The following is a 27,254-nucleotide window of genomic DNA, read 5'->3' on the forward strand; positions in this document are numbered from 1 at the left end:
AGAGATGATCAGATTTATGCCATGACAGGCCAGGCCTGAGCTCAAACTCTGGTTGCAGGTTGGCTCCACTTCACCCATTCCCAGGATCAGGGGAGCAATTCTTGTGTGCTCCAATGGGTATTCCAATTTCACAGCATTTCCTAGCTGCTAAAAAGCCAATTATTAGGAACAGTGGTTCTCTTTAGCATAGAAAGGCTCTCAGCCCAGGCATTTTCTAATTCCAAATTTGACTTGAAGAACCATCTGGAAAGACTTAATATTCCCACCAGTGCAAATCCCTGTTTTAGGAGGGTGAAGATCTCACACACGTGGTACCAAAGAAACCTCACCCAGCCCACCTCTCCCAGCTGGTATGGCCCTAGCAGCCCACATGTCACCAGCAGTGTCACCACTGCTTTGGTTGTGAAAAAGCAACACTGCAGGAGCCAGGGAGACCTGAACAACTCCCAGATGTGTCTCCATGGCTATCAAACACCCAGGAAGGTCAACAGAGCCTCTCACAGACCTTTGGGCAAGGGCTTGCTGTTATTTCTTGGTGCCGTAAGCACCAGGCAGCCCCAAAAATGCTGACAAGGCACTGCAAAGGTGTCCCACATCAAAATTAGAAGCACACAAATACCTAAGTCAGATTTTCTGACTGAGGCACACTCCAAAGGCAGCTTTTTAATCTGACAGAAGTGAAAAAGATGAAGCAGAGCGCAGGGATTGGGGTTTGTTCAGCCCTACAGTGCTGTGTCCAGACCAGCTTTACCCTTTGGATAAATCTCTGCTTAACTGGGGGTTAAAGCTGAGCCAACAAGTCATGAAAATGATCATGATTATTTTGGGATGCAGGGGAGAAGCCTGGCATTCAGTATCACAAGATGCAAGGTGACTAGCAAACACAAGACTCTTCAGCTATATTTTACCTAAGTAAGCCTCTGAAAATATTTCAGCCCTCCTCATCTTCTTGCAAAAATGTCTTTTTTGTTACCTTGTCAAATATTTTAGTTTCTCTCCGTGATTACAAATGTCAAGATTAAGTGAGCTGTATTGGGTGAAAGATTAGAAATGGTAATAAAAATAACCTGAACAAGACATGAATTCATTGCTTCTGAAATAGTTGCCTAAGGAATGTACAACTAGTCTTTGAAGTGTATAATTAACATGACAAAAAGTTGAAAGCTATCAGTTTGGTTACTTCAGGACTTATTTTTCTTGTTACTAAAAACAAAAAACTCCCACCAGAATAGGAGATGAACATAAGGTCCTCAGGTTCAAACCAGCCCTACATCTGCTTCAATGTTCCCTAGCTGAGGGAAAAAAACCACATTAAGTAAATTCAACCTGATGAGTGTTTTGGTTCTTCAATGAATACAGGAACATTTGGATTCTCTACTCCTATATTATGCTATAAATTGTTCCCTAAGTAGGTCACCGAGGCGATTTCTGAACGTTTCAAGACAAATCCTTTCTACATGAACCCACAAAACAAAACCAGAGCCTTGGCTGTCAGGGCATTGATAGATCTCCATCAAGCCCACTGCTGTCAAAAAAGTAAGGGGAGTGCTCTTTTTAACTTGGCATCTGCTATCATGATTCAACTCTTTGCAGAGAAATATACTATTACTCCATATGGCAGCTTCCTCAATTGTAAAAGGGCAGCCAACTTCTATGGCAATGAGAGCCTTAGCAAATTAACAACTGAGTCTGGCACTAATGAATGCTCCACTGTCTCAATAGAAGGTAGCTGGAGGTTTCCTCACATGTTTTCTCTTCTTAGCTTTGGTCTAGCAGGAGATGCTACAAGAAACAAACTGTGTTCCAAGCCCTTCAGAGATTTAATAACCCAAATACTTCACTTCCCTCCTGATCAAAGGAAGCAGCGACTTGAGAGTGCCTTGTGGAGAGTCCCCAGTGCTGTGGAGGCTGACTGGGACTGTCACCACCTCACTCCCCTCAGAGCAGGAGCCACAGTTTACCACAGCTGACCCAAATGCCACCTCAGCTTCATGACCTGGTTGCAGAAGGAATCCAGCTCTTCCAGAGGCTGGAAGGGCCCAAGAGGGTGGAAGGCAGGCCATGGAATTCATTCACTGTCTGTGCTCCTCCACTGCATGACTCTGCTTGGAGCCCAAGTGTGGGACTGCTCCTTTGAGTGCCAGAGGAGCTATTTCAAGCTGTTAGCCCAAAGACTCATCAATAAGTCATAAGGCCCAGAATGGAAGTCAAAAGAAGGGGAAAAAACAGTTGCTGAGGCAGAATAAATAGTAACTTCCATTGCATCCTCTTAAACTAAAAAGAGAATGAGCTGCTTCACAATACTCCTCTCCATGGGCTGCTACACTGCAGGAATCCAACCCAATTCCACCTCCTGGAGACCTGAGGTGAGAGAGGCAGCTGCAGTGCAAGGTCACTGCATTTTGGGATACTGGGAAAATCATCCTGGAGGACACAGAGGTTATAAATATAAAAGTATTTAACTCCAGAGCAGAAGCAGGAGTTGCTGACCTCCACTCCACAGCATGGCAGCAGTGGGGAAGAGCCTCCTGATGATTTCCAGACCACTGGAGACAGTCTCTGGTCCAAAGCAGAGGGGAACATCTCCCTGGATGTGTCCTGTCTTTATTAGATTGACAGCCCAATGTGATAAAGAGGCTCCCCCAGGGAGTGCTGTCCCTGCTATGCACCACCACCCTCATTAATGAAACAGCTGCTCACATCATTTCTCCTCTGCCTCTCCTGGAACACACACTTTGCCTTGGATGAAGCTATCTGGGGCAGGGATGTGCCTTTGTGAAACACCCTGGAATTTAAGAGCACTAGAGAAATATTAATCACTCAGCAGTTGCCATCTTCCCTGCAATTCCTTTAATTGCCTCAATTCTTACTGACAGCTCTCTCTGCCTGCTCCACCACAGGCACCTCCTCTGTTCAGACCTGCCCCAGTTCTTAAGTCCAGCCAAGCCTCCTGCCCAGTTTACAGAGCAGTGCTACTGCAACAAAGCCCTTAATCTACACAGATGCAAGCAGTTTTTGAAAAGTCATAAAATTCAACAAGTTTCCATTTCAGTTTTTCTGGGAGAAGCTTGGAAAAGGAAGAGGACTAAGTTTTGGCCACAGTCAAGGCCCAGATCCATGAGGTCTGACTGTTTACACATGGTATTGTGTGATTAGAGTCTTACCACATTGTGTTGGGCACCTGCTGAGCTCCCCCCTGCCCAGAACAAGACAATCCTTACCTGGAGGTTGTTCAGAGGCTCCATTTTCATGACTGGTCCCAGAGTGTTGAGGGGCAGGGAGACATCAATACTTTGGTTTGGCATCAGAGGTGTGTGAATGGCCAGGGGGGTGCTTGGGATGACTCCAAAGCTGGGCAAGAGAGAAACAGAGATGATGAGAGCAGCCCTGCATTGTCCAAAATATAATGTTCCTTTCGTCAAGCACCACCTGCCTCATCTTTCCCCTACTCCTGAGCTGCCCCTGCTGCTGCTCCAGGGAGGGAACACAGCTCAAATGAGCAGACAAAGTAGGACAAAGCATGGAAACTCACTTATTTGCTGATAAATTCACCCCCCTGCCCCAGGGCCCAGCTCCTGGGAGCTCTCCCATTACCCACATGGCACTGGTCTGTGTGCTGAGCAAGAAATGACCTGGACTCAGAGGCAGGTGCTGTTTCTCTGCTCCTGAGCTCCAGAGCACTGCAGGTAGGGTACATCACACACTGCATGGCTGCTGCAGTGGCAGAGGGAGCTGGACAACCAGCCAAGGAGGAACATGTGCCTTGGAACAGCACTGCAGAACAAATGAATCAACACATGCAGCTGCCTGGTGCTGAATGACAGCACCTGGCCCAGCTGCCTGCTTGGAGGCTCCTTCACTGGGGATGTGTCCCAGCAATGTTTACTTGCCTGTTCAGTCCAAGGAACATTGAATTCCACACCTCTGCTGAGCATGGAGAAGAGGGAAAAAATCCTACACTCAACACAACATTCCTCTACTACAGACCACTGCTTTCCAAAAGCAGATGGAAGCCCAGTGTTTTGGTGTCCACTCATAAATGCATTTCTCTCTAGCAGAATTCACATTAGCTCAGAGGTCTCAGGGGGTTTGCAGGATAGATAGGTGTGTGTTTTTATTTTATTCACTAAAAGCCTGCTGCTGTCTCTGCACAGTCAGCCACATTTATCAGGTTTGTCACTCTTTCAGAAACCAATAAATGCCCCATTCTTGGTTCTCCTTAGTTTTCAGCTCTAGAAAGCTGAAATAGGAATATTCCTAGCAAGGGCTTAGCCACATGATTTGCCTTCTGCAGCCATTTCACCTTGGAGGACACAAACCCCCCTGTTTTCCCCAGGACTCAGAGGGGAACCAAACTTGCAGTTGGTTACTAAGGGGCTGTGATATTACAGCACACCAGAGCTTTAGCTTTCTTTTATTTTTTTTTAATGCTTTATCCCAAGACTGCAGTGAATACCATTAGCAGCAGCAGGAAAGGAGGGAAAAGCAATAGAAACTTCCCAATCACAAACCTTAATATTTACACTTAAAGAACCAGCCCTCTGCAGCAGGCACAGTGGAAAGCATTGACAGGAGAACAACATTTGTAAAAGAGTAAATAAATTGTAGTAGGTTGTATATGGAGCTTGTGCTGCAAGATGAAAAACTGCTGGTTTATTGTACAGTATTTAAACTTTCTACATCCTCAAAGCAGGTGTGGCTAAAATATAGCTTGATGTATGGGGGTGGGGGGGGGAATCACAAAATGCCTTTTGTTCCAGGCTAATTTGCATGAAACATTCACATACAGCAGCTTAGCAAAACTCTCCAGAAAATATGGCAGTCCAGGGAGAACATTTACCAAGACTTATTTAGCATAATGACTTTTCTAAGTAAATCTTATTCGTCCCAAGAAATCCTGAATTTGCAGCAGTGAGATTAAAGAGATGGTTTCAGTGGATCTTCAGCAGAGAGAAGCCTTTTCCAGTGAAGTGATATTAAGGAAAATAGAGGACATGCCAGTAACAAGACACTCTTTGCAGTCTTGATAAGAAGTAGCCTGGTCCTTGCTGAAGATAACACACAGCAAACCACAGGATAAGCTCTCTGGAAAGGGTATTTGTGGGAAGGCACCGTGGCTGTGCTGCCATGTCATGTCCTTTGGCTGAGATGGGTTTCCAAGAACAATCTGAATTCCATCATCCAAGCTCTGAACTTTCAAGTGGCTGCTGCTTCTGACAGAATTGTTCTGCTGCCTGTTACAGGGAGAACATGTGCCACAGGCTCCCAACTTGCAGCTCCTTCGGTGACAAGCAGCTTTATTAAAGAGCCCTGTGCTTCCAGACAGTCTGAGGAGCAGCAGAGCAATTAAGTCAGGAGGCAAAGGCATCGTGGGTTGATAGTTGTGCAGCTCAGATCCTGCCTCTCTGTGCTCTTGCTTTGCCCAGGGCACTTACTGGCTATAAACTCACCAAGCTGCCTAACAACTCATGAGGCTGCTGGAAAACTCCACTGAGGTGAAATGGGGCAGATGCTGTTTCAGAGCTGGGAGAAGGATGGCACTGTCTGCTGCCTGTTTCCTCTCAGATTCATCAGTCTGTGTTTTCAGCCCTTCCACACAATTTTGGTGTGATGGAGAGGTCAGGCTGTATCATCCAAGCTATTTCCATGACTGCATTATACACCTAAGCACAGCCCCTCCTTAAATTTAGCAGTGTAGGCACAAACTCCTTTCACAGGAGCATTCAATCTGTTGAACACAGAGCATTGCTAATTATTTCTTACCTGTTCTTATTGAACTGAATGGCAAAGTCAGTCATGTGCTGCAAAGCCTTATTGGTAAAGTTCATCTCCATGTAGATGTGTCCCTGCCTGTGGCTGAATGTGCCTGAGATCTCCAATCCTTTAGCTTTCACTGCAGGCAGCCAAACCTTGAACACAAGAGATGTCATTCAGCATGAGCAGCCTGGCCTGAAGATAACAAACAAGCAGAGTTTTCCAATAAAGCTCAGAAATCCACCTGGATTGGCACACTGAGCCCACAAAGGCTAAAGAAACACTGCAGGGCAGATGGGACATGGGGTGTTGAAAGGATGAAGCTCACCACTGAGGAATAAACTTGCTGCTCCTAATCCATATTTGTTCATAGTACCCATGGAAGAAATCAAATTACAACAGCATTGGTGTGCACAAGAGCAGGGACAGCTTGTGTCCATCACAGCAGGATGAGACTCACCCAGTCTGCTGCTGGACTTCTCCCAGGGCTGGTTGGGCTATTAGAGGCAGGACAACACTAAAGTTTGTACCAAACAAAATCAGGGCTGATACTATTCTCTGTTGGGTTCTGGATTCTCAAATCATCTCTGTGGGAAAAACCCACACTCAGATCCGAGTGATGCAAAATGAGGCAGTACTTGCTCAAAATTACTTTTTTTTTTTAAATATAAGGTGCAATAATTGCAAGGACCAAAAACTTTGACTACGGTCTGCAGTACCTTGAGATCCTTGAATTCAGAGGATAGTTTAGAATTATCCACCCATGTAGTGCTAATTTTTGTTTATTCCCTTTCAGGAGCCTGAGCTCCCTGTGGCTGCTCCACAGCCAGTTTCCAGAACTATGTTCTGTGTCTCATGATCCCTGCCAACTCCATGCTTCAGCCAAAGCCTCTGTGATCTCTGTCGCTGACAGAACATTTCTCTGCATTCCACTGCAGCACCATCATCCCAACCACATGATTTTATCTCCACTGTCACGTTGGATTCCTCCAAATAAACAAACAAACCTGCTGGGAAAGTTGTTGCAAATTTTGTCTTGCCCTCAGTTTTCTAAGGAAGCTTGTTAAGAAGCAGGTCTGCAGGAAAGCTGCTCTGACACAACTGAAAGTCTGGGATTTATCTAAGCCATTCTTTAGAGAAATGCTGTCACAGGTAAAATGAGGGAACTGCTAGAATGTCAGAAGTCTGTAACTAATAACTAACATTCCAACATGTGCTTACTCTACTTGGGAAAAGCCCAGGGCATCCCTAATGGGACTGAGTTGAAGTTTTAGCACCAGCAATCCACAATAAATGGGCCAAGTGAGCAATGTCATATTTGTAGCTCAAGAAACTGGGGATGGTTGTTTTTCCTTACGTACAGACTTGGGAGCCACATATCCTCCAGGAGCCATCCCCATGCCAGATGAGAGCTCAAAGAGATCGTTGAGTCCACTGACCACTGCTGGGGTGGGAGAAGGGGCAAAGGTGGCTGGCACAGAGGAGGGAATGTAGGTCTGTCCCACCTGGAGGAGTCAAAAAGAACAGGCACTCATTAACATCACGTGTGAGCACTGCTTATTAAATAAACCATGAACTTGGGCAATATCCTAAATATTTTAAAGCCATTTGCAGCTTCTCCACTGATTTATCAATAGTGCTAAATTATGCATTTGAATTCCAAAGCTCTTGGCAGCTAATCCCTACACTCGGCTGTCACCTCAACCAAGCTTCCACATCATTTTTTATAGCTCCAGTTATCTATTCCCACTGTAGAGGAATCTTTCTTCTCCCTATCTCCTTCTCATAACACAATACGCTTTGTGGATCTACCCTACATAAACCAGGGAGAAGAGCAAATTGCTTCAAACCTTCCCCCAACTATGTCAGTCTTCAGGAATCTGCAAGATTTTGCATACCCAGAGATAGCAAGGGAGTCATGACCGTGTTGTGTACTCCCACCCAAAGCCAGAGCTCTGCACACTCAGCACTCAGGCCCTAAAGGTTCATTACATGAAGCAGAGCCTGCCACAGGACAACCTTCCTGCAAGAAGGGCAATCATCCCCTCCCAGGACCTAAATGAGGGCATCAAAGCTGGAATATTAACCTTTAAGTGCCCAGCTTCAGATGGGACAGTCACACTCCAGTTACACTCCCAAATTCTCTTCCTGTGCTTGAGATCAGCATTTCCCAACCAGCAGCCCAGAAACAGGCAGAGTGACCAGGACAGAAGTGCCTGCTGGGTTTTTGCTGGCCCAGGAGGGCAGAGACCTGGCTGTGTAGCTATGATCACCATGGGGAAGCACCTCCCGTGTCCTGCTGTGGGCTGCCTGGCTGTACAGGTGTTCTGTGCCACCAGCTCTCCTCTGCCCTCGTGCTGAAGGAAGGAAGGAATGCCAGATTGGCAGGGAAAGGAGGAGAGAGAACGACTGCAGCCATAACAAGGGTCTCTGAAAAGCCCTCCCTCCAGAACTGAGTTTGCTTTCCTCACTGAATTACTGGATCCAGAGTCCTGGGAAGAGGGACTGGAGCTTTCTAGGGGACACCACTCCTGGCTATGGGCTGGAAGCACACTCCCTCCTGCCCACTGCATCTCCAAGCCATGTTTCATTTCCTTTCCACGCTCTTTTGGAAGAAGCTGGCATGAGTTTGAAGCCAAGGCTGCTTTAAGAGCAGGCCGAAACTGTCCCATGTCCTGGCAAGAGCTGTAGGCAGGAGGACACCTCCAAAGCACAGGCACAGAGGAGGTGGCAGCACTGACCACACAGAGTAGGAAAACTCAGAGCACCTGACCCTGATGTCCAGGCAAAAATCCTACATGGAGTTTGGGAGGAGAAAGCACTGAGTTCAGGCAAGTCTGTGGTGACTTGGGTTAGGGTTACAGACCAGGCTTTGTGAGCAGGGATAAGCATCCTTGGCCTTTCAGCTGCTAAACCAGTTGCACAAGGATGAGGCACTGCCAGGGTTAATGCTGCTGCTCCACCTAAAAGCTCTGAGGAAGAAGAGCTAAGCAGAGAGAGTGAACAGCTCTGGCCCTGGCTGCTCTCAGGAAAGCCCAGCTGGACTCAAATCAACATAGGTGGGGACCTGTGAGTTTCAGTTGCATTTCTCCATTTTCAAACATCTTCAGGGCTTTAAAAAGCACCTTCCAGCACGCAATGGGTGAGCTTACACTGAAAAACCCCTGAGCTTTGAGCAGCTTTGGAAATTGGGGAAAAAAATGGAATGGCACTTACTGCCGGGCTTCCTCCAATGCCCCCGCCAAGGTCACTGCCAAGCTGAAAGAGAGAAGGAGAGAGAGGAGAGGGAGAGGAGATCATTTCAGCCAAGTGTCAGACAGCCAGCATGGATCACTCCTGCACAGGACAGATGGAAATGCAGTGCTGGGAAAGCACAGGGAACAGAGGGGCTGCTTGCTGCTGTGGGAGCAGAGTTACCTAGAGAACTACCCCGTGCCTTCACTGTGGTTAATAAGAATAAAAAATCCATCCCTTCTTGTTGCTGTTGTCTGCACTAAAACCTCTCTTCTTCACGTTTCATGCATTGGTGCTTTCCCCTCAGCCCTGCTGCTGCCAGCAGGACCCAAGCAGCTCCACAAAACCCAGTGGGGTAACTGTGAAATGGCATAAAAATAAAACTGACAGGAAGGCTCACTTCCTGAAGGCTTTAGTTTTCTAGGGAACAGCCAGGAGCCACGGGCAAACACAATGCACCTTGGCTGTGCTCCTCAGACAGCAGCTCCTTTCAGCCATGAGGAAGAAAGAGAATGGGATCTGTGCTGCCTCTGACAACAGCTCAGAGAGGGGGGCTTTGAAGATGCTCCCCTCCCTCAGACAGGGAAAAAACAGCCTCATCATCTACAGCAAAGAGACCTCACAGTGCACCAGGCTATCTCAGTTCCAATTTCTGCCAAGCTGCACAGTCACATCTGAAGTGACCAAAACAGCCTTCCAGAAACACCAAATCATCTCTGGGGCTCTCCTGCAGCCCACCCAGAAGCTCTCCCCTCACAAGTTCCCTTTACAAAACACCCAGACCACATTTCCAGTGACAAAGCCCATTTTTCAAACCTCCACATCACTCTACACGCTCAGGAGAATTTAGAGATCAGGACAGGCTCCAAGGCTTGGCTACAAGCGCTGCTTGCAAGTACAACATCACCCCTGTGAACGTTTAAAATGCACTTAACAGATAACCAGGAGGAAACAAGCACAGATCTGCAGAGGTTAATTCACTGCAGAGACATCTCCAGCTTATCTGTGTCCCAGGCTTTGCTTCTGAAGACCAGGGTAATTTTTTTTGCCTAGAACAGGGGTTTTTTGGGGTCACATTGAGACAAGGAACATGACCTGACAACATCCACGGGGGATGATGCAGGGGTGAGGTAAGAGCCAGTCCCATTAGGAAAAGGCTGGGCTGGCAGACCAGAACATCACAGCTCACCAGAGATGGTTTCACTCTTCCATTTGATTTGGGTTTGGGGAGTTAGTTTGGAGTTAGTTTGCTTTTAAAAAAGCATGTGACAAACTGGGTCAACAAAGGCTCTGGATATGTTGTTCAAATAAGTGCTGGTGTGTCAGAATATTGAACAAATGCACCATATAGCTGAAGCAAAAGCTCCCAGGATTGTCTATGCTTAGAGCCAAAAAGGCTCTGACCTTTTCCCTCTGCACAAAAAACTTGGAAATTAACTTTGCTCTGATCCCCTCCAGCCTGTTCCCTGAGAGATCTCACAGCAAATGTGTTTTATGCTGGTCAAGAGACACCATAAAGCTTCATACCTCTCTCCATCAGAGCACAGATAAAAAGGATAAATTGCCCTGAGAAGAGCAGCAAAGGTGTAAGACAGTGACTTACCAGAAGATAACTAGCCTCCATAAAACCTGTAAAATGTGACAAATCCCTGTGCTTCCCTGGATCTCTCTCCTATTCCCAGGCACCTCTCCCTCCTCTGGTCCTCACAGGAGCAACATTAACCACTCCAACTGGGTGTTAGGAAGGAACAAATCACGCACAATTTGCTTTTTGTTAAGAGGCCTTAAGAGCTTTTTTCCTGTGTGGGACTCAGTTTATCCCTACTTGAGGCCATGGTAGAAGCTGAGGAGATTCCTCATCTTTTTCAACAGCCACCTCTCCACACAGCAGCCCAGGCTCTGGCTGTCCAGTTTTGCTTAGCTGACCTAAGAAATAACAGATAAAAGTGAGTGATTCCAAAGTCAAAAGAAGGCTCAGTCAGAGACCAAAGGAAGCCAGCCAGAGGATGCAAATTCAATTAATATTGAGCTTATAAAATGAGGCTTATTACACTGTCAAGTCTCCCCCACTGAAACAGCCTGACAGAGCAGAGTTTTGTTCTATTGACTGCTCTCTAATCCAAGCCATGGTTTAGATTAATATATCACATCATTTACATCTTGTTACTGGCTCACTGAGGAGTAATAAATGCAACTATCACACCTCATCCCTATTCATAGTCCTGCATGCAGATGAACTTCAAGCTTTATATTGACAGGCAGCGAAGTCTGGGGGAAAAGAAAGGATCCAGTGCATTCCCAGGTATTACTGTATGCACAGAGGATTTCTGGTTCTGTTGTCTGCAGCAGCAGAAAGGCTGGTTTATCAAGCAGCAAGCATTTTACAAAGGGTATTATGGAAATGACTGAATAATTCTGCATAATCAAGCCAGATGTTAACTAGTCTACCATTTCCTACTACACTCATCAGAAGGAGCTGCAGGGTAGGAACCCAACCTCGAAGCAGCTCCTACACTGATGGTGGCTGCAAGGGACAGGGAATGACATATTGGGGTTCCTTGAGCTATCCACAAGTCTTCCATTTTCCCTAAATGTCAGGCCTTGGGAGGGAAAGTAGAATGTGGATTTATTGCTTTAGTTAAGACTCCAGTTCTCATAAAAAAGAGCAAAAAAAAACCCTGACTGGCTCAGAGAATTTACCAGGAGCTCCTGTGTGTGTTTTCAGATTGGACCCAACGTCTCTTTTCCACGGCAGGAAGCTCTGAGCTGCTGCAGCCCCTCTTTAGTGGCTGGAAGGCTCTGCAGAGCACAGCCTGAGCCTCTCCTGGCTCCTGAGCTCGGGCCCAAGCACTGCAGATGTGCTCCAGAGCTGCAGAGCCAGAGCCAAGGAGCTGCAGCTCCTCCAGGTCCCTACAGGCAGAGCTGGCTCTGCCCTGACTGAAGAGAGAAGTGACAGCATTTCTACTGCACCAGAAGTTACAGGGGGAAAGTTAATAAAGAACTGATCAATCCCACATCAGATCCAGGCTGCACTTCCCACTGCAGCAGCACAAAGTCTCTTTTTCTGTTTTTCTTGCCTGTCACCCTCCCATGGCACCGATGCTTTCCCCATTCAGGCACTGCAGGTCTGGTTTTCCTCCTGTGGGATGCCCAAATCATAACTTTATTCCAAACTCAGAGTGATGGAAGAGACTGTAACAGTGGTGTGTGTGTGAGTAAGAGGGAAGGAGGAAGACAGAGGGAACAGGAACCAATTACCCACGGAGCGTCCTCTCCCATCTGGAGTGACAGGCAGAGTGCAGAAGGAAAGAAACAGAGATTAGTCAGGCATGAAGTGCTGCTGAAGCAATTCCCCAGGACTGGCAGCTCTGGTGAAACATTTCCATTTGTCTCATGGGCAGACAGACATTCCTGCCAGGAGGACAACCTGGATCTGCCTAACAGGAGACTCAGGAACAGCCCCACACAGGGGAGGACCACGTTAATACAGCTGCCAGCCCCACTTACTGTGAAGGTGTGATGGACAAGGGCTGGCTCTTGATGGTCCAAGGGAGCTCATGGCACTACAAACTCCTGATTCTGATCCTAAAGTTGGCAGCTTGGAGAGCACAAAGCCTCTGCTTCAAGATTAAGAGCTGCCAGCTTCAGGAGATGAGCAGAGGATGGACAGGGAGTCCCAGCCCCCTGAGGCATAAAAGTTCTTCAAAGAGGAATTCTCTTTATTCCCTCCAAACCTATCCTGCCATAACAGCACCCAAGCAGCCACATGGGTTGAAAGAAGAGGCTGTATCAATAAAAGCAGTGCCAGCACCTTTTCCCAAACTGCATCAGCACCTTCACTTTGCACAAGTTGGCTCGGCCGGTGCCGCAGCTGCTCTGCAGTTGGAGGCTCTGCCCTGCAATTCCAGCCCTGTGGAAGCAGTTATGCTGACTTATGAAGTGTAGCAGTGCTGGAGTTACTGCATTAGGAGGGTTTATTTGCATCTTAAGAGCAGCTTGTAATGAAGTGACTCTGCTGAAGTGTTCATGTGATCCTGAGGGGCTACAATCACTTCTGCAAAATGACGTGAGGCTTTTGGAGCACCAAAAAATAACAGGGAGGGTGGAGCCAGGGACAGAAGCTTCAACAACCACTGCTCAGCAACTGCCTTGCCTTGTGCCCACAGCATCATCAGGGCTTCCAGGGCAGCTGTGCATTTCCTGGACCACAATTCATGGCTTAACAGGGGACAATTGCCTTCTAGCTGCCTCACACCACAAGGCAGGAGTCAAGCACCAGCTCGAGGTGCTGCCTGCACTCAGTAAGAGAGCAGCAAGGAACACAAAGCATTTATCTCAGAGGAATGGGCTGAGATGCTGAGAGCAGGGCTGCTGGCAGCCTCCTTGGGGCAGGCTAACCCCGTGACAGAGCCCTGAGCTGCAGGACAGACCATGCCTGGGCTGCAGGGATCTCACTGCAGACACACTGTGGCTCACACAGAGGCAGTTCAGTGCCTTGTTTGCTGCTGTTTTGTGTCTGTTTGCTCACCAAGCCAGGATGGCAGAGCACAAGGGCTGCTCTCCAAACCAGGGACAGCTGTGTCAAAGCTGCTGGAGGACAGGTCACACTGCCAATACCACAGTCACCAGTTCCCCTGCACTTGCTGCTAATGCTTTGTCCTGCTGAGAGATTTCCATCAGCAACCAAAACTGAATCCTATCCATTTTCACTCTCCAAAGTGTAAAAAACAAGCTGCTCACAAAGCTCTGGCAGTCCTATGACTGCTACAACAGCTTTGAATCAGATATGAATGAGTGACCCACCAAAATAGCTCCTTTTCCACACCAGCCCTGCCCCAGCAATGGATTTGTGTCCTTTGTCAGAAATCTTAACAGATTCCTTTATAGCTCATCAAACCTGCACAGCCCAGATGAAAGGAGTCACTCAGCTCCTTGTCAAAGGCTGGAGGAGCACTCTGGGGAAGGATCATCACATCCACTGCATAAATGGATGTTGGGGCTGACCTGGCACAGCCACTCTCACACTGTAGTGCCAGGAAAGGTACATGAAGTGACTTTCCTAAGATTATACACAGCAAATCACTTGCAGAGCCAGGAGAGGAATGTGGCAGCCCAGGGCAGACTGAAGGTCACTTTGGGGCTTTTTTATAAAACATAGCTGAGTCCTAATCAACCCCAGCACTCCAGGGTGTTGTCCATTGAGGCCAGACTTTGAATTCTCCACTTGAAAGCAGTCAGACAGGGAGGGAGGGAGGGACAGCAGCAGCCCCTGCTCACAGCCCTGTGGAGGAGGCAGGCACTTCAGACTGCTGGAATAGGGGTTTCCTCCCAGGCTGCTGAGCCTGTGGTGTCTGGAGCTCAGGGTGAGCTGGTGCTCAGCTCCATCCCACTGCAGTGATGGAACACAACCCTAAATCATATGGAACAGACCCTTGGGGTTTTGGGGTCAGATCCCCCTAAATCCATCCAGATTACATGGAGGGGCACAGCCCCACCTGTGACAACCCAAACCAGTCCAGGTATCACAGAAAACAGTGGATATTCAGTGTTTAGCAAACAGCTTTTCATTTCAGGACATAAATCAACCTGACCAGCTGCCAGTCTCGAATCAATAATATTCTTGTAGATGAGTGGCTAGAGCATTAAATAAAATCCTTACATAACAGACAATCCAAGCCTGTCCATTCCTGCAGATTTACTGCTCTGCCCTGGGGTTTCAAGCCAGCCTTGCTGGCTCCTGGCCACAGTGCCCTGCTCCCAGACAATGCAGGGGCTCCCAGGAAGCACAGTGTGCACACAGAGCTCTCAGGCTCTGTGGATTTGCACAACAAATGAACACACAAAAAAGGTTTAAAGGTAAAAATGTCATGTCAGCACAGACAGACATCCTGCAAAGCACTGCACCATGGCACAGGAGTTAGGAGAGTGATTGTAACCTGCAAGAAATTCAGCCACTTGAGGGAAAAAAGCATCAAACTCCAGCTCTTGGGATGAACAGCTCTGCACCCAGCAATCTGCTCTCCCACATGTTTTATTTCTCCCCCACTAGTGACTGGTATGGCTACTTTACACTGTGAGGCTGGAGATCCCAAGTAGTTTTGTAAAGTGGGGTTAGTCACCATTCTATAGAAAAAGAAAATTGAGCAGAGAAGAACAAGATCTGCCCATGGTGGCAAACAAGGGCCCAACCTGTTCCCTAGAAAAAAGCTCTCCACAAGTCCTACAGCAAGTCTGCTCTGCTTATAAGCAATTCTCTTGTACCAAAGGCCCTTTTCCTTCTCTTTTTAATTGTTAACACATGCTCAGCATCTGTGCATGCATGTTACATTTAATGCCAATTATAGAACTCACTGTGGAGATAAAATAAGATTTACTCACTAAAGAAATTAACCTTGCAAGCAGCTGGAGTCTCACTAGTCATGGGCATAAATATCTGGCAGTGCCGAGGACAATTCAAATGAACAATATTAATTTGGTGTTTGTGCAATTTTACACCATTCAGTCTCTATTTAAATGCCTAGAATAAAAGCCCACAGTTTAAGGAATGGAACTAGAATGGCATTTTGCTAAGTTAATGCTGCTGTTGGTCTTTCTGGGTCAGTCCCACTGGGACTTTCATTACAAGAACATCCCTCTGATGAGGCAAGGGGGCAGAAGAGGGGACCAGCAGATGACACTGAGTGGGTGTGACAAAGTGGCTGAGATCCTGCCAGCAGCCTCTTGCAGACCTCCAGCTGCCTTTGAGGCACTCACAGGACTGAGGCAGTGTCACCATCACAGCGTGTGTCAGTCTGCCCAACAAAGCAGGGGAAGAAATGCATTAAAAAAACCTTAAGGGGTAACAAAAAGGGAAATTTCAAAGCAGAACAATTCAGGCACTGCTGGCCCACCCAGGCGTTTTTGATCCCTGGATAAAGGTGAAGATCTCAGCCCTTCTTCAAGGAGCACACTGGGATGTGTCTCACCTCCTTCCCACCCACAGAAATCAGGCCTGTGGGATCTGCAGTTTGAGACTGATTTTGGCACAGCACAAATGTGGTTTAATATCAGCCTGAGATCCAAATGCCAATCCTCTTGGCAAGCCCTGCAGCCCAGGGCACTTCCCAGCAATTTGGGTAATACCAGGTTAGGGTTAACCCAGCTTGAGACTTGTTAAACACATGCCCACAGCAACAAACAAACACACAGCTCACATTCACTCACTAATTAAGCTTATTATCCTAGGCTCATTTAGGTTACAAAAGACCTCCACAGCATTCCACCAGCACTGCCAAGGCCACCACTAAACCATGTCCCCAAGTGCCACATCTACACGGTTTTTAAGAGACCCCAGCACTGCCCTAGTGCCCATTCCAGGGCTTGAAAACCCTTTTGGTGAAGACAGATTTCCCAATATTCAATTTCAACCTCCCTTGGCACAAGTAGAGGCCGTTCCCTCTCATCCTTTGTTACCTGAGAAAAGAGACTGACCAAAGGAAGGAAAAGCTGGAGCTTTGATACAACAGCCCTCCAATAGAAAGCATCCACCTTCAAAAACCACACCAGGATTCAGATTTTTTTCTTAGTGCTTCCCCATCTACTCAGCTGAGAGAGCACTGGCCATGCCCCAGGCACAGCTACTCCCCACCCAGACAGGATCATTTTGTCAGATCACACTCCATAACCCCATGGATGTGCTTAAGGCTTGAGAAAAATATTAAGTAAAAGCCTGCTACCATTTCAACTAACAGCTCCACTGTCAGAGCAGGTCACTAAATTAAGCCCATTAATGCCAGCTGTGAGACAGCTCTTCTCCCAAAACCAAGTTTTACTTCTACTGTGTCCATTTATTTGTGTGACACTAATGAGGAACAAAGGGTTACTGTGAGAGGCCTGGAAGGCAGCAGAGAGGAATTTATGTGCAAACCATGCTGTGGTACCCCAGGCAGCAGCACCTTCTGCAATGCCTTCATTCCTGATCTCCCAGTGCCAGGTTTTTAGAGGCACAGCTGGCAGTGCAGGGAAAGGCTGAGCAGAGCTGACTGCTCTGCCCTCACTGCCTGCTTTCCCAGCAAGTCCAGCTTGACCATTGTGCTAATCCCCAGTAAGAGCAGTGTCCCTGCTAGCCAAACAGCTGTGGTGAGAGAGTGCAGGGCCCACAGCACCTCTGCCCTCTGTGAGGGCCGGTGCCAATAAGGGTTAAATTGTTTCCAGCTCATTGGGCCATGAAGCACTGGAGCTGGAAATGTGTTTAACATTTGCTTTAGTAAGCTTATTGTGGTTTAAAAAAAATGTGTATTTGACTAATAAGGATTTGTTGAATTGGAGGATTGGTTCATCCAGCTGCCTCCTACCTCTGTTACTCAGAGCTTGACTCAGAACTGAAAGTGCACCTGAACCAGCAGAGATAACCCAGCCCAACCCTTCACAAACCAAACCTCAAGCAACACAAACCCAAAACCCACTCCAACTCTGAGAAACACCCAACTATGTCCCCTAGAGCAGTCTTACTTGATTTACATGGTGCAAATACACCTAGGAGAGCTTCTTCCCCCTGTGGGGAAGCCAGCAGGGAGCTGAGCATGTGTGTGCTGTGAGCCTTCGAGCCAGCACTCCTCACTGCCCCAAAGCACAGCACTGACCTCTGCCCTGCTGCTGCTCCCTGCTCTGGGATTTTCTCCCTGCAGCTCATGGCCAGCTCCCTCCCCAGAGCAGAGGGGAGCTGGGATTGCTCCCACTGCAGCCTGACCCTGTTAGTGCCAGGGCAGGGGCCTGGTGAGCAGCTCTGGCACAGGGAGGAGTGCCCAGAGAGCTCCCTCTTGACCTCACTGCAATTAAAATGTCACTGATATTAAACCAGGGCATGCTCTGGAGAATACACAAATAGGAAGACACAGGGTTACAGCCTGAGAGCTTCAGCACTGAAATTCAGGAGGGCTGGGAATTGGGTGGAATAAATGTCTTCTTGAAAGGGAGCCTGATTCAAATAGAAAGCAGTGAAATTTTTTTACATCCTTAAAGCAACTTTTTGGTTTTCTTCTACAGACAGAAAAAGCACAGAACAAATATATGCACTGACCATGGGGATTCTACAGCATGCAGCAACATTCATTGTAGAGCAGGAAAAGCCTGCTGAAAGTTGGAACAATAACTCTGGTGAAATCCTCCTGGAGTTTCAGGACTCAGCACTGAGTTTGGCTCACTGAGCATTAAAAGCACAAATGATCAAGGCTTTGCAGAGATAAGCACAGCTCCAATTATCTCCCACCAGCTAAAGAGGATGTGCTGCTTACCAAGCTGTCCAACCCTCCTCCCAGGAGGTCCACAGCACCCATCTGCATGGTGGTCACTTGGGGCACATTCACAGGGGGCCCCAGGTCCAGGTTGAGGAGGTCCCCCAGGAGGTCACCCTGGGATGGGATGACCTGTGGCTGCTCCAGGTTGGTGGTGGTGGTGGTGCCCACGGGGCTGTCCCCAGCATCGGTGCTGTGGAGGGAGAACAAGAAGCAGAAAAGACAAATATCAGTCACCTCTGGTCTCAGTTCAGGGTCCCAGCATGGGGACACACAGCAAGAGGTGGCTCTTGCTAAAGCCAGGGAAAAGGTGGTGCCAGCAGCTGCTGTGGCCACTGTCCTGCACCAGGCACGTGGCTCTTCACCACTCTGAGCACAAAGATTTTCCCTGCATTGGATGTGGTTTTCAGCCCAGCAAAGGGAATCTTTCAAGGGGTGAATCCTACCCACCCTGAGAATCACAGACTCCCTCCAAAACAGAGAGCTATGGGTACCACACGGGCTACAGAACTGAAAATAACATTTCCTACCTCAGAATAAACCTACAGAGATGATTTCCAGCCCATTGGGTCTGAGGATGACATGAAAACACAGGGAAAAATAAATAATCCAGATTTTCTTGGAGATCTAACACTGATAAAACCCTTGAGCCCTTACTCTAACCAGTGCAAACTCCAGCACTTCCCTCAGATCTAGATTAATCACCTTCTCCTGACCAGCAGCAAGGTCCATCAGTCTTTCCTAATTGAAAAACTCAATCTAAAATTGATTCCTCTCTTCTATCAATAATTTCCTTTCCTCTGAGTTAGCAGGCATCCTAATTACTAGTCTAGAAACACTCATTATGTAGCTTCCAAAATTTATCATCATATGCAGTCTGGCTACCTTTTATATCTTTTATATCACTGAATTTGATAACAAGGAGAAGGTAAGAAATAACTGGAGAACTCACTACAATGTATTTATTCTTTAAATCCGGAGATGCTCATATTTTAGATAATTAAAATTTTATATCCTGTTTCCAGCAGGAACTGATAAAATGATTTTTAGCTCACGTTACTGCAGCCAGCAGTGAGTGCCCACAATTGCTGTGGGAATTAGTTCCTGACAAGGTGTTTAACTCTGGGGCTGTTCTGCAAGCCCTGCAGCTTCTGATTCTGAGTAGCCAAAATTCTCTTATCCTCATTCAGCTACTGAGGGGAAAGACTCAGTGACAGAGTATAAGCTGCTCCCAATGCCAGTGCCAGGAGGAAAAGATGGAGCACAAGGAGTGCAGAGTGAATTAGTTACCAGGCAGCAGCAGGAAGGCTTGAAAGCTTCTTTGCATTAAAAGCTTTGGAGCCCCAATAGCACTAATATTAGCTGTCCTTTCTGCTGCTGCCTTCAGCAGGGAGAGTGCTGAGTGAGCTGAAGTGCTCACTGAAGCATTCCTGAGGAGAGGTGGTGACTGTGATCCACTCCCACCCCCAGGCTGGGAACAGGAACAGCCTCTCTGGGAGAGGCACATCACAAACCACTCTGCTCCTTCCCAGGATATAATCCCTCCAACACTCCACCCCTTCAACACTTACTCATCCTTCTCCTGATGGAGACACAGAAGTCCCTCCATGTCTTGTGTAACTGCTGCTGCCCCAAAGCCCAAGAAGAAATGAGGAAAGGACAAAGCTCAGTTGGTTTGTTTGAAAAAAGCAAAACCCCAGACTTCCATTTGTAAAGAATTTCTTTAAAGAGATTCCTATAAACAACTTTGCATTTTCTTTGAAAGAAAAGAAATTCATGTGGGTTAAAAAGGGCAAAAAGACTTGATACAAGCTTTCCCCCTTACAGTCTTGGGTTTGGCCATGGGAATTGGAGATTTGGCCCTGTGAGTTCAGCTTCCAGAAGTTCCCAGATGCTGGAGCCACAAGGGATGCACAGCCTGAACCAGAATCAAAAATTTTCTGCAGCCACCTGTGAAACAGGGAAATAGAGACTCCTGCCCAAGTCTAATCAGACTTGCTTCTCCCAGGAGCACTGTGAACATCCTCCCGAATTTCCCAGCTGAATTATGGCTGAGCAGGGGTGGTGGGAGCCACCACAGGAGGAAACACTGCCAAGCCATCAGATTTCTCCCCACCCTCAGGATGCATCTGCAGCTCTGTGACACTTGGGCTTGATGGAGAGGCAGGAACATTTCACCATCTGTGAGCTGCTCAATGGGTCTTCCCATCAGCTGAGAGCTGCAAGAAACCTGCCCTACAGTGCTCTGAATGGAAAATGAATGAATCAAAATGCCATGTGGGGTGTTCTGCCAACCAGAACTCCTCCTGGGTTCATACCCAGGGAAGCACCACTCAAGGCAGTGCTGTCTTGACCCTCTTAAACCACATTCACTGTGGACATCTCCCCATTCCCATCAGCCTCTACCACAAGGATCAGCCACCAGAATGGTCACTGAAATGCAGAAAATCACCTCACTTCACTGTTTGGAATTATCTTTCACTGGGCACCCTTAACTTGCCTTAAACTGATGCAGAAAACCCCAATATTGGGGCCTCCTGAGGTGAGCTCCCACCAGAGAAGCCTGGTGTGCCATTAACTAACCCCACTCATTTTTAAATTTATCACTGCATCAGCATGATCAGTGTGCAGCATGCTCTGCTGAGCATCCCTCAGACCTTCCCCCAGCTTGCACTGCTGACTGAGGCCTGGGGGTTTGGTTTTTGAGGTTTTTTTAAGCAGTGGTTCTGCCAAAGTCAGAAAATACTTAAGGTCAGCAGACTGAGCATGAGCAATGAGAGTCAAGCACAGAGACACTACATGCAAGAAGATAAGAAACTGCTCCTTCAAAAAGCTGAATTCTCTGAGCTAAATCCCCTGAAATGCTATTTGCTGTAATGACCTGGAAAAACAGTGTACAGGAAGGCTGGTAACACCAAAAACCAACTCATTTTGAGACAAATCTTTGATTAGGAGAGGTAGGAAAGTGGCCACTGCTTTTCCTGCCCAACTGGTACATTTGTACTTGCTGATTCTAGGTCAGTGCAGCCAGACTTGATTTCATAGGCAGGGAGAAAACAACTCAGCTTCCCAAAGCCAGCCACCACAGAAATAGCTTTAGTTGCTAAGAATAGCAGAGAAGCGGTGTCAGAAAATAGAAAAGAAGCAGCATCGCACACTGATTTATCAGTGCAACGGCAAAAAATAGCACTCCAAATGTCACTTTGGGAATATTATTAAGAGGTAAGCCTGGCTACTCTGCCTCTTCCTGCAAAATACACTCATTTTTGTAATTAATACCATTAGTGCAAATAGCAAACTGTTCACCTGAATGAGGGACCATGGGAACAGGCCCAGCAGCACCAGCTGGGACTGAGGCATTGCCTGCCCTTGCAGAACTAACCTGCTGCCAGAACTGTGATCCCAGGGGGGCACTGAAGCACCAGGCAGTGAGCCAAAGCATCTCCCCACCTCACAAAGGTCAGACAGACCATGTCAGTCTACCCATCTTTTTTTGAGCCCTAACAGGCTTAGATGGGTTTTGCACTTCCCTTGCTTTACAGGCACCAAGTGAGAAAGTGAGTTTTACCAATCCTGCTCCATTTCATGTTGCAGCAGTGAAAGATCCCTGTAATTCCTGTTCCAGGAAAGTGATGCTACATTCCAGGAGACAGGCTCATAAAGCTGAGCTGCTGCTGAAGCAAAGCTCCTACAAAATCTTCTTCTGAAAGATGCCTGCTCTCACTCTAGTCTCCTTGCACCAGTCATCCAAAGCTTCTGCTTTTCTACTCAAATTCATGTCAAGAGCACTTACAATTAATGTCTTCTCAAAAAACATCCCAGCTTCTCCTTACACAGGAACTTTGATACTTCCTGTGTCTTCTGACCCAGAAACTTGGACACTTCATAGCCAGGATTACATTCTGCAATGAAACAGCCCCTTGAACGACCTGTAAACTACCAACAAAATCCCTCTAGGATCTTCTAAAAGATCTTGGCATCTTTTGGACTGTTTGCTAGAAAGAAACAACCAACCCCTGACCCCCAGGGCTGCCTGAGCTCACCTGCCATGGTGGATGGGCAGGTGCTTGCGGTGGATGCCGTGGCTGCCCTCCACGAAAGCGTTGGGTGGTTTGTGGTACACAGAAGCCAGAGACCCAATGTGGCAAATCAGCTCATCCAGCAGGGTTGGCTCAATCAGATCAGTCTCCTCAGAAATCAGGGGCTTTTCTGAGAGCACCACTTCCTTGGCAGTCACTGGATCCGTGGAAAGAAGGCGCCAGTAGATGTAGCCACGATCCCGCAGGTCTGGGTTGTCAGAATCCTGAGACAGAGCAATGCATCACTCACATGTCTCAAATCAACTCATGCCTGTAATCATTTCATTCTTTTGGATTAAAAATCCCCAACCAGCCAGCAGCCACAGCCACCAATTTCAAAGTGATGTTACAAACTGCTTGTTGAGATGAGCGTCTTAAAATTAAAAACGAGAACCAAAGTATTAATGCCTGGCTTCCTGCTCAGCTGGTCAGGGAGGAGAAATCCCAGGATTTACACCCCACAATTGCCCCAAATCACAGAGTTGCCAACTCCTTCCAAACTTTCCTGCCACTAAGTGTTAGGAGAAATCCAGAGAAAAGAGCATGAGTGACAATGACTGGTGCATACTAAGAGCAGACACACAACACTGCACAATGATCCAAGATTCCTGGAAATATGACTTACCCAAGGCACTGCTGGACAAAAAAGATGCTGCAGAACCACATCTTAATAAGCCATATTCTTTATAGCAAAAGAGATCTTAATTTATCCTGCCTTTTAGTTATCTAATGAAGTATGGAGAGATGCTAATGATACACACTTAGGGTACTTCATCAGTTCTCCAGCTGTCAATAACACCCTTGTTTTATTACAGATACTTTTTCCTCTGCATGAAGTGCTAATTATTTCTCTCCTCTTTGAGCAGCTCTGCCCAGAGCAGCAAAGTGAGTGGGGATGGCTTGCTGATCATGTTTTAGGGAGAGGGAGGTGCTGTGGTTTTATGTTGTAGTGAACTGTTCATGGAAACAAGAGCTCAGGTTTTTAATCTTCATATCAGCAGAAATGTTAGAGGTTTTTTCCCCTGATAAAATTCCAGCAAAATATTGTATACCTCACTAGCCTTTCCTTGGCATTTCTTTTTCTCTTCTGTGCTCTCATTGCTGCCCTGTTAGAATCTGCATCTGCCATCTGCCTCAAGACATTCTCAAACCTCTTCTTGGAATGAGATTGAGCTCAGCTCATTTTGCTTGTAAGGACCTAAATTAATCTCTCTGTTGTCTCACACATTATCTCTGCAGAGCTGGTTTTGTTTGATGGTAGAATTGTGGACTCTTTACACTTTAACAATCCCTCCCAGACTGTGCACTCAGGATCAGGCAGGGTTTCTGCAAGGGCACACATGAAAGGCTACACTCTCCTACTTGCAGGCACCTACAGATTCAAGGCTGGCTGTTTCTTCTCACAGCCAAAAAACCCACATTGGAAACTGGCAAACCTACTGCAAAAAGAGGCTCAAATCTCTCCAAATTCTCCCCTCTCCAGGGTCTGCATGCACACCTGTGGAGCAACACCATGAACCCTGGCTAGCTCAGCTCCCCACCCATGCAACAGCAATGGGGATGCAGAGGTCTGAGACCTCAATTCCTGTGTTTCTGCCAGCCCCAGCTGCTCCACTGCTATTTTTACCAGAGCTGGCTGGATGAAGCTGGCTCCTGCTATAGTCACACCTGCAGTCTGCTGTGCAGACAAGCCCTGAGACACTCAAAGTGCAACAATACCTTAGCTGGGGAAAGAAACACACATGTAATTACTCTCCCACTCAAGTGAAAAACACCATCTCTACCTAGAAATCAGACCTTGAAGCATAAGGTTTTTCAATGTTTTACAGCCAGTTATCCTACGTTGACTTGTTATTCATATAAAATACAAAAAGCCAGACTGAATCAACATTGGTGACAAACAGAGAAACAAACCCAGACGCCTGTTATATTCTGAGGGTGCCATTAAATGTTTTGTGAGTCAGCACAGTGGGTTTTAGCACTTAGTACCTTTCTTCTGTTGGCTCAGGAAAATGATACAGCCTGCCCTTGGCCCACTCCTCTCTGAAGAGCAGCTCAGATTCTGCCTAACAGCAGGTTTTGAACAAGAAAAGCAGGTCATGGGTTTGTTGCTGCTGACCAATGCAACTCCCCAAAGGAATGAATAAAAGTTTTAAGCGCAGCAAATCCACAGCCATGATTTCTTGCAGCAAAGAGGATCAAAAAGGCCAGCTGATGACTGACTCCAGGTTTTCTGCTCAGAATCAGTCACAGCCCATTCAGCTGGCAGACTATTTTTATCACTTGTCACAGCAGGTCTGAAGAGGACCTGTTTTTTTTGGGCACTTTACCCCAGTCATTGGAGCCAAGGAGTGCAGGAATATCAGCTGAGCTCTTACCCACCCCTGCCACGAGGACATCACCTCTGTCCTCTAGAACTACAGCAGTTGTGTCTGCCAGCTCAAGCCCAGCCTTGCCTGCAGTGATCTGAGCTCATAACTCAGCATCTCATGCATAATGAATCCATGATCTTAACCCACTGCTACAGCCTCCAGCAAAGCTGCCACATTGGCTGACAGCATCCAAGTACAAAGGCAAAAACCCCAAAACTCAGTTCTTTCTTTTTCATAGCACTGCTTAAAGTTTGCTGTTCACAGAACAATGTCTTTGCCAGGCTCTTTGCCTCTGCTTTAGCTCCAGATGTTTCACTGCAAGCCACCTTCAAGGAGAAAGAATTTTGGTTTCTTCATAATTCTACACAGTCCCTAACTTTCCATTTAGTGAGTGGATGGGGAAGAAATTCAGATAAAGCAAGAGCTAAGAAGGAGAAAGCAGATTCCAGATGGTAACAGGCACAGAGCAGCTTTTAAATAGAGTCTCTTTGGGAGAGAAGGGAACACCCTTGAATGTGATCTACTGCAAAGCTGCCTGGCCTGGTAGCTGGGAGGCATCACACAGCAGGCCAGCACAGTGTCTGCAGGGCTCTGGGTCACTGGATACCTTGGCTTACCTGTGTGGCCAGGCTGAGGACCTGCTGGACCAGCTCCTGTGTCTCAGAAGGCTTTTTCAAGAACAGCTTCACTATTGCAGTCAGGAGAGTGAGCTGCACCTAAGAGAGAGGGGCACAGGAGAGATTAGAAATTCCTTTACTGATATTAAACATGGCTTCAGTTTCCTCACAGCATGACACTGCTCTTTGCCAGTGAAACTCAGTATAATGAGATTCAAACCCTTGTCTGTTGCAAAACACTTTCACAGAGAAGTCCCTGAGCAGAGGGGTTTGTGTCATACCCCCAGTACAGCCATTCCCCCAAGAAATATGCAACCTCTGGAACCCCCTCTTGTACTTCCAAGATGGGAATTTTTGGAGACAAGACAACAAAGCAAAACTGCAGATTCCCAGGAGTTTTATGTTAGCCCAATATTGAAGCTTTTATTGACAAGTACTGTCTGCTCACTGCAATAACATTTACTGTCCATCCCATAAACACACTGCATGAAACACTACAAATAAAATGCACATTGCAACTTTTACCTGAGTGCTTTCATCATGGAAACCCTCCAGGAAACTCTCCAGCAGCTCATCTGCATTGTCAATTCTTTCAGCATATTCACCCACTATCCAGATCATGGCAGCTCTGGCATCTGGCTCATCCAGGGAATCCAGGTTCTCACACAGAGTGGCAATGATGCTCTCATACCTGGTTTGTCAGAGTACAGGTGCATTACTGGGGTCAGCTGGACTTTCACTCCATTTCTGCCCACATCATTCTGCAGAGAATCCTGCACTGAAGTCATGCCTTGTGTTTCTACACAACAAGCAGCATTTGCATTCAACTATTTTTTTCCTCCCAAAGCTGAGCACTGAGATCTCACAGGGTGTCTCTGCAGTTCAATCCATCAGCAAGACCACCCAGATGTGGAGTTCAAGATAAAGCTGCCTTCTGTTCTGTTTGCTAATGGGAATATTTGATCCAACAGTTCAAACCATGAGTCTGAATCAGATCCTGCAGCCTTGCTGGAGGCCCCAGCCTGGTAACTCTAAACTGGGTTTAGAGTTTGCACTCCCCCCAAGGCTTTACTGTAAAACAGACCATATCCCAAAATAATTTAGCTTCCCCTATTCCCATGTCTGAGTATCCCCACAAGCAGCGAATTTCTGACACTGACAGCAGAAATTGCCAGGGAAGCCTACAGATGTCCCATATTATTTTTTAGGTGATCATGAAGTCTCTGCTGAAAAAACATTGCTGCAGTTTTATGGCTGAGGAGACAAAATCCTACTGCAGAACCAAGAGAAGCTGAGTTCTGCCCAAGCCAGAGGGAACACTTGGTGGGAAAAGCCAGCAGTGCTTTGTTCAGCACAACCTGACTGGATCTGGGACCATGGGAGCCGTGAACTCTCACAGCCCTGTGAGGACACTTGTACACTTCATGGATTTCTAGAGGGGATTAAAACCAGGACAGCCTGATGCTGTAAACTTGGCCAAATTTTCCTTCTGGCATCCTCTAAAAGAACCGATCCAGCCTTCAGTGTGGAGTGGTGGGGAAGGAAAACATTTCAATTCAAACTAACAACAAGCCAGGCTGACACCTCACCTAGAGCCTCCTACCAAACCAGGAGTGGGATCACTGCTTCCACCTTTGCTTCAGAGCCCTGCTGAGCTGAGACCTGCTCTATTCTGATGCTGGCAGCCAAGAGCTTCCAGAAAACCCTGAGGTCTCCACCTACTTGTTGGGGTACTTGCGGAAGATGTCCCTGATGACCACGATGGCCTCCTGCACCACGTAGTTCACCTTGGTCTGGATGAGGTCCAGCAGGGTGCTCACACAGCGCTCTGCAGATTGCTGCACACAGCAGAAAAACACAATTTAAAAAGCTGAAGAAACACTCCAGCTCCCACAGCACACACTGAGGAATGTGGTATGTGTGTGA

At 47.2% G+C, this 27,254-nt stretch overlaps 1 protein-coding gene across 2 annotated transcripts in view; it reads right to left on the reverse strand.

The window, feature by feature from the left end:
• The window catches only part of AP2B1 (adaptor related protein complex 2 subunit beta 1), a 74,332-nt gene that overhangs the window by 18,404 nt on the left and 28,674 nt on the right, over positions 1–27,254 (reverse strand). The window contains exons 9-17 of one of the 2 annotated variants that reach the window (XM_005425396.3): positions 27,051–27,166; positions 25,854–26,019; positions 25,329–25,427; positions 22,304–22,563; positions 18,261–18,453; positions 8,971–9,012; positions 7,116–7,259; positions 5,764–5,909; positions 3,222–3,351 (exon numbers count right to left, since the gene is read on the reverse strand). In XM_005425396.3, coding sequence (XP_005425453.1) covers positions 3,222–3,351; positions 5,764–5,909; positions 7,116–7,259; positions 8,971–9,012; positions 18,261–18,453; positions 22,304–22,563; positions 25,329–25,427; positions 25,854–26,019; positions 27,051–27,166 — 1,296 coding nt within the window. The remainder of the gene's footprint in view (positions 1–3,221; positions 3,352–5,763; positions 5,910–7,115; positions 7,260–8,970; positions 9,013–18,260; positions 18,454–22,303; positions 22,564–25,328; positions 25,428–25,853; positions 26,020–27,050; positions 27,167–27,254) is intronic. The other variant, XM_005425397.2, reaches the window with a different exon arrangement.

This window comes from Geospiza fortis, unplaced genomic scaffold (genome assembly GCF_000277835.1).
Source record: "Geospiza fortis unplaced genomic scaffold, GeoFor_1.0 scaffold425, whole genome shotgun sequence".
Lineage (NCBI taxonomy): Eukaryota > Metazoa > Chordata > Aves > Passeriformes > Thraupidae > Geospiza > Geospiza fortis.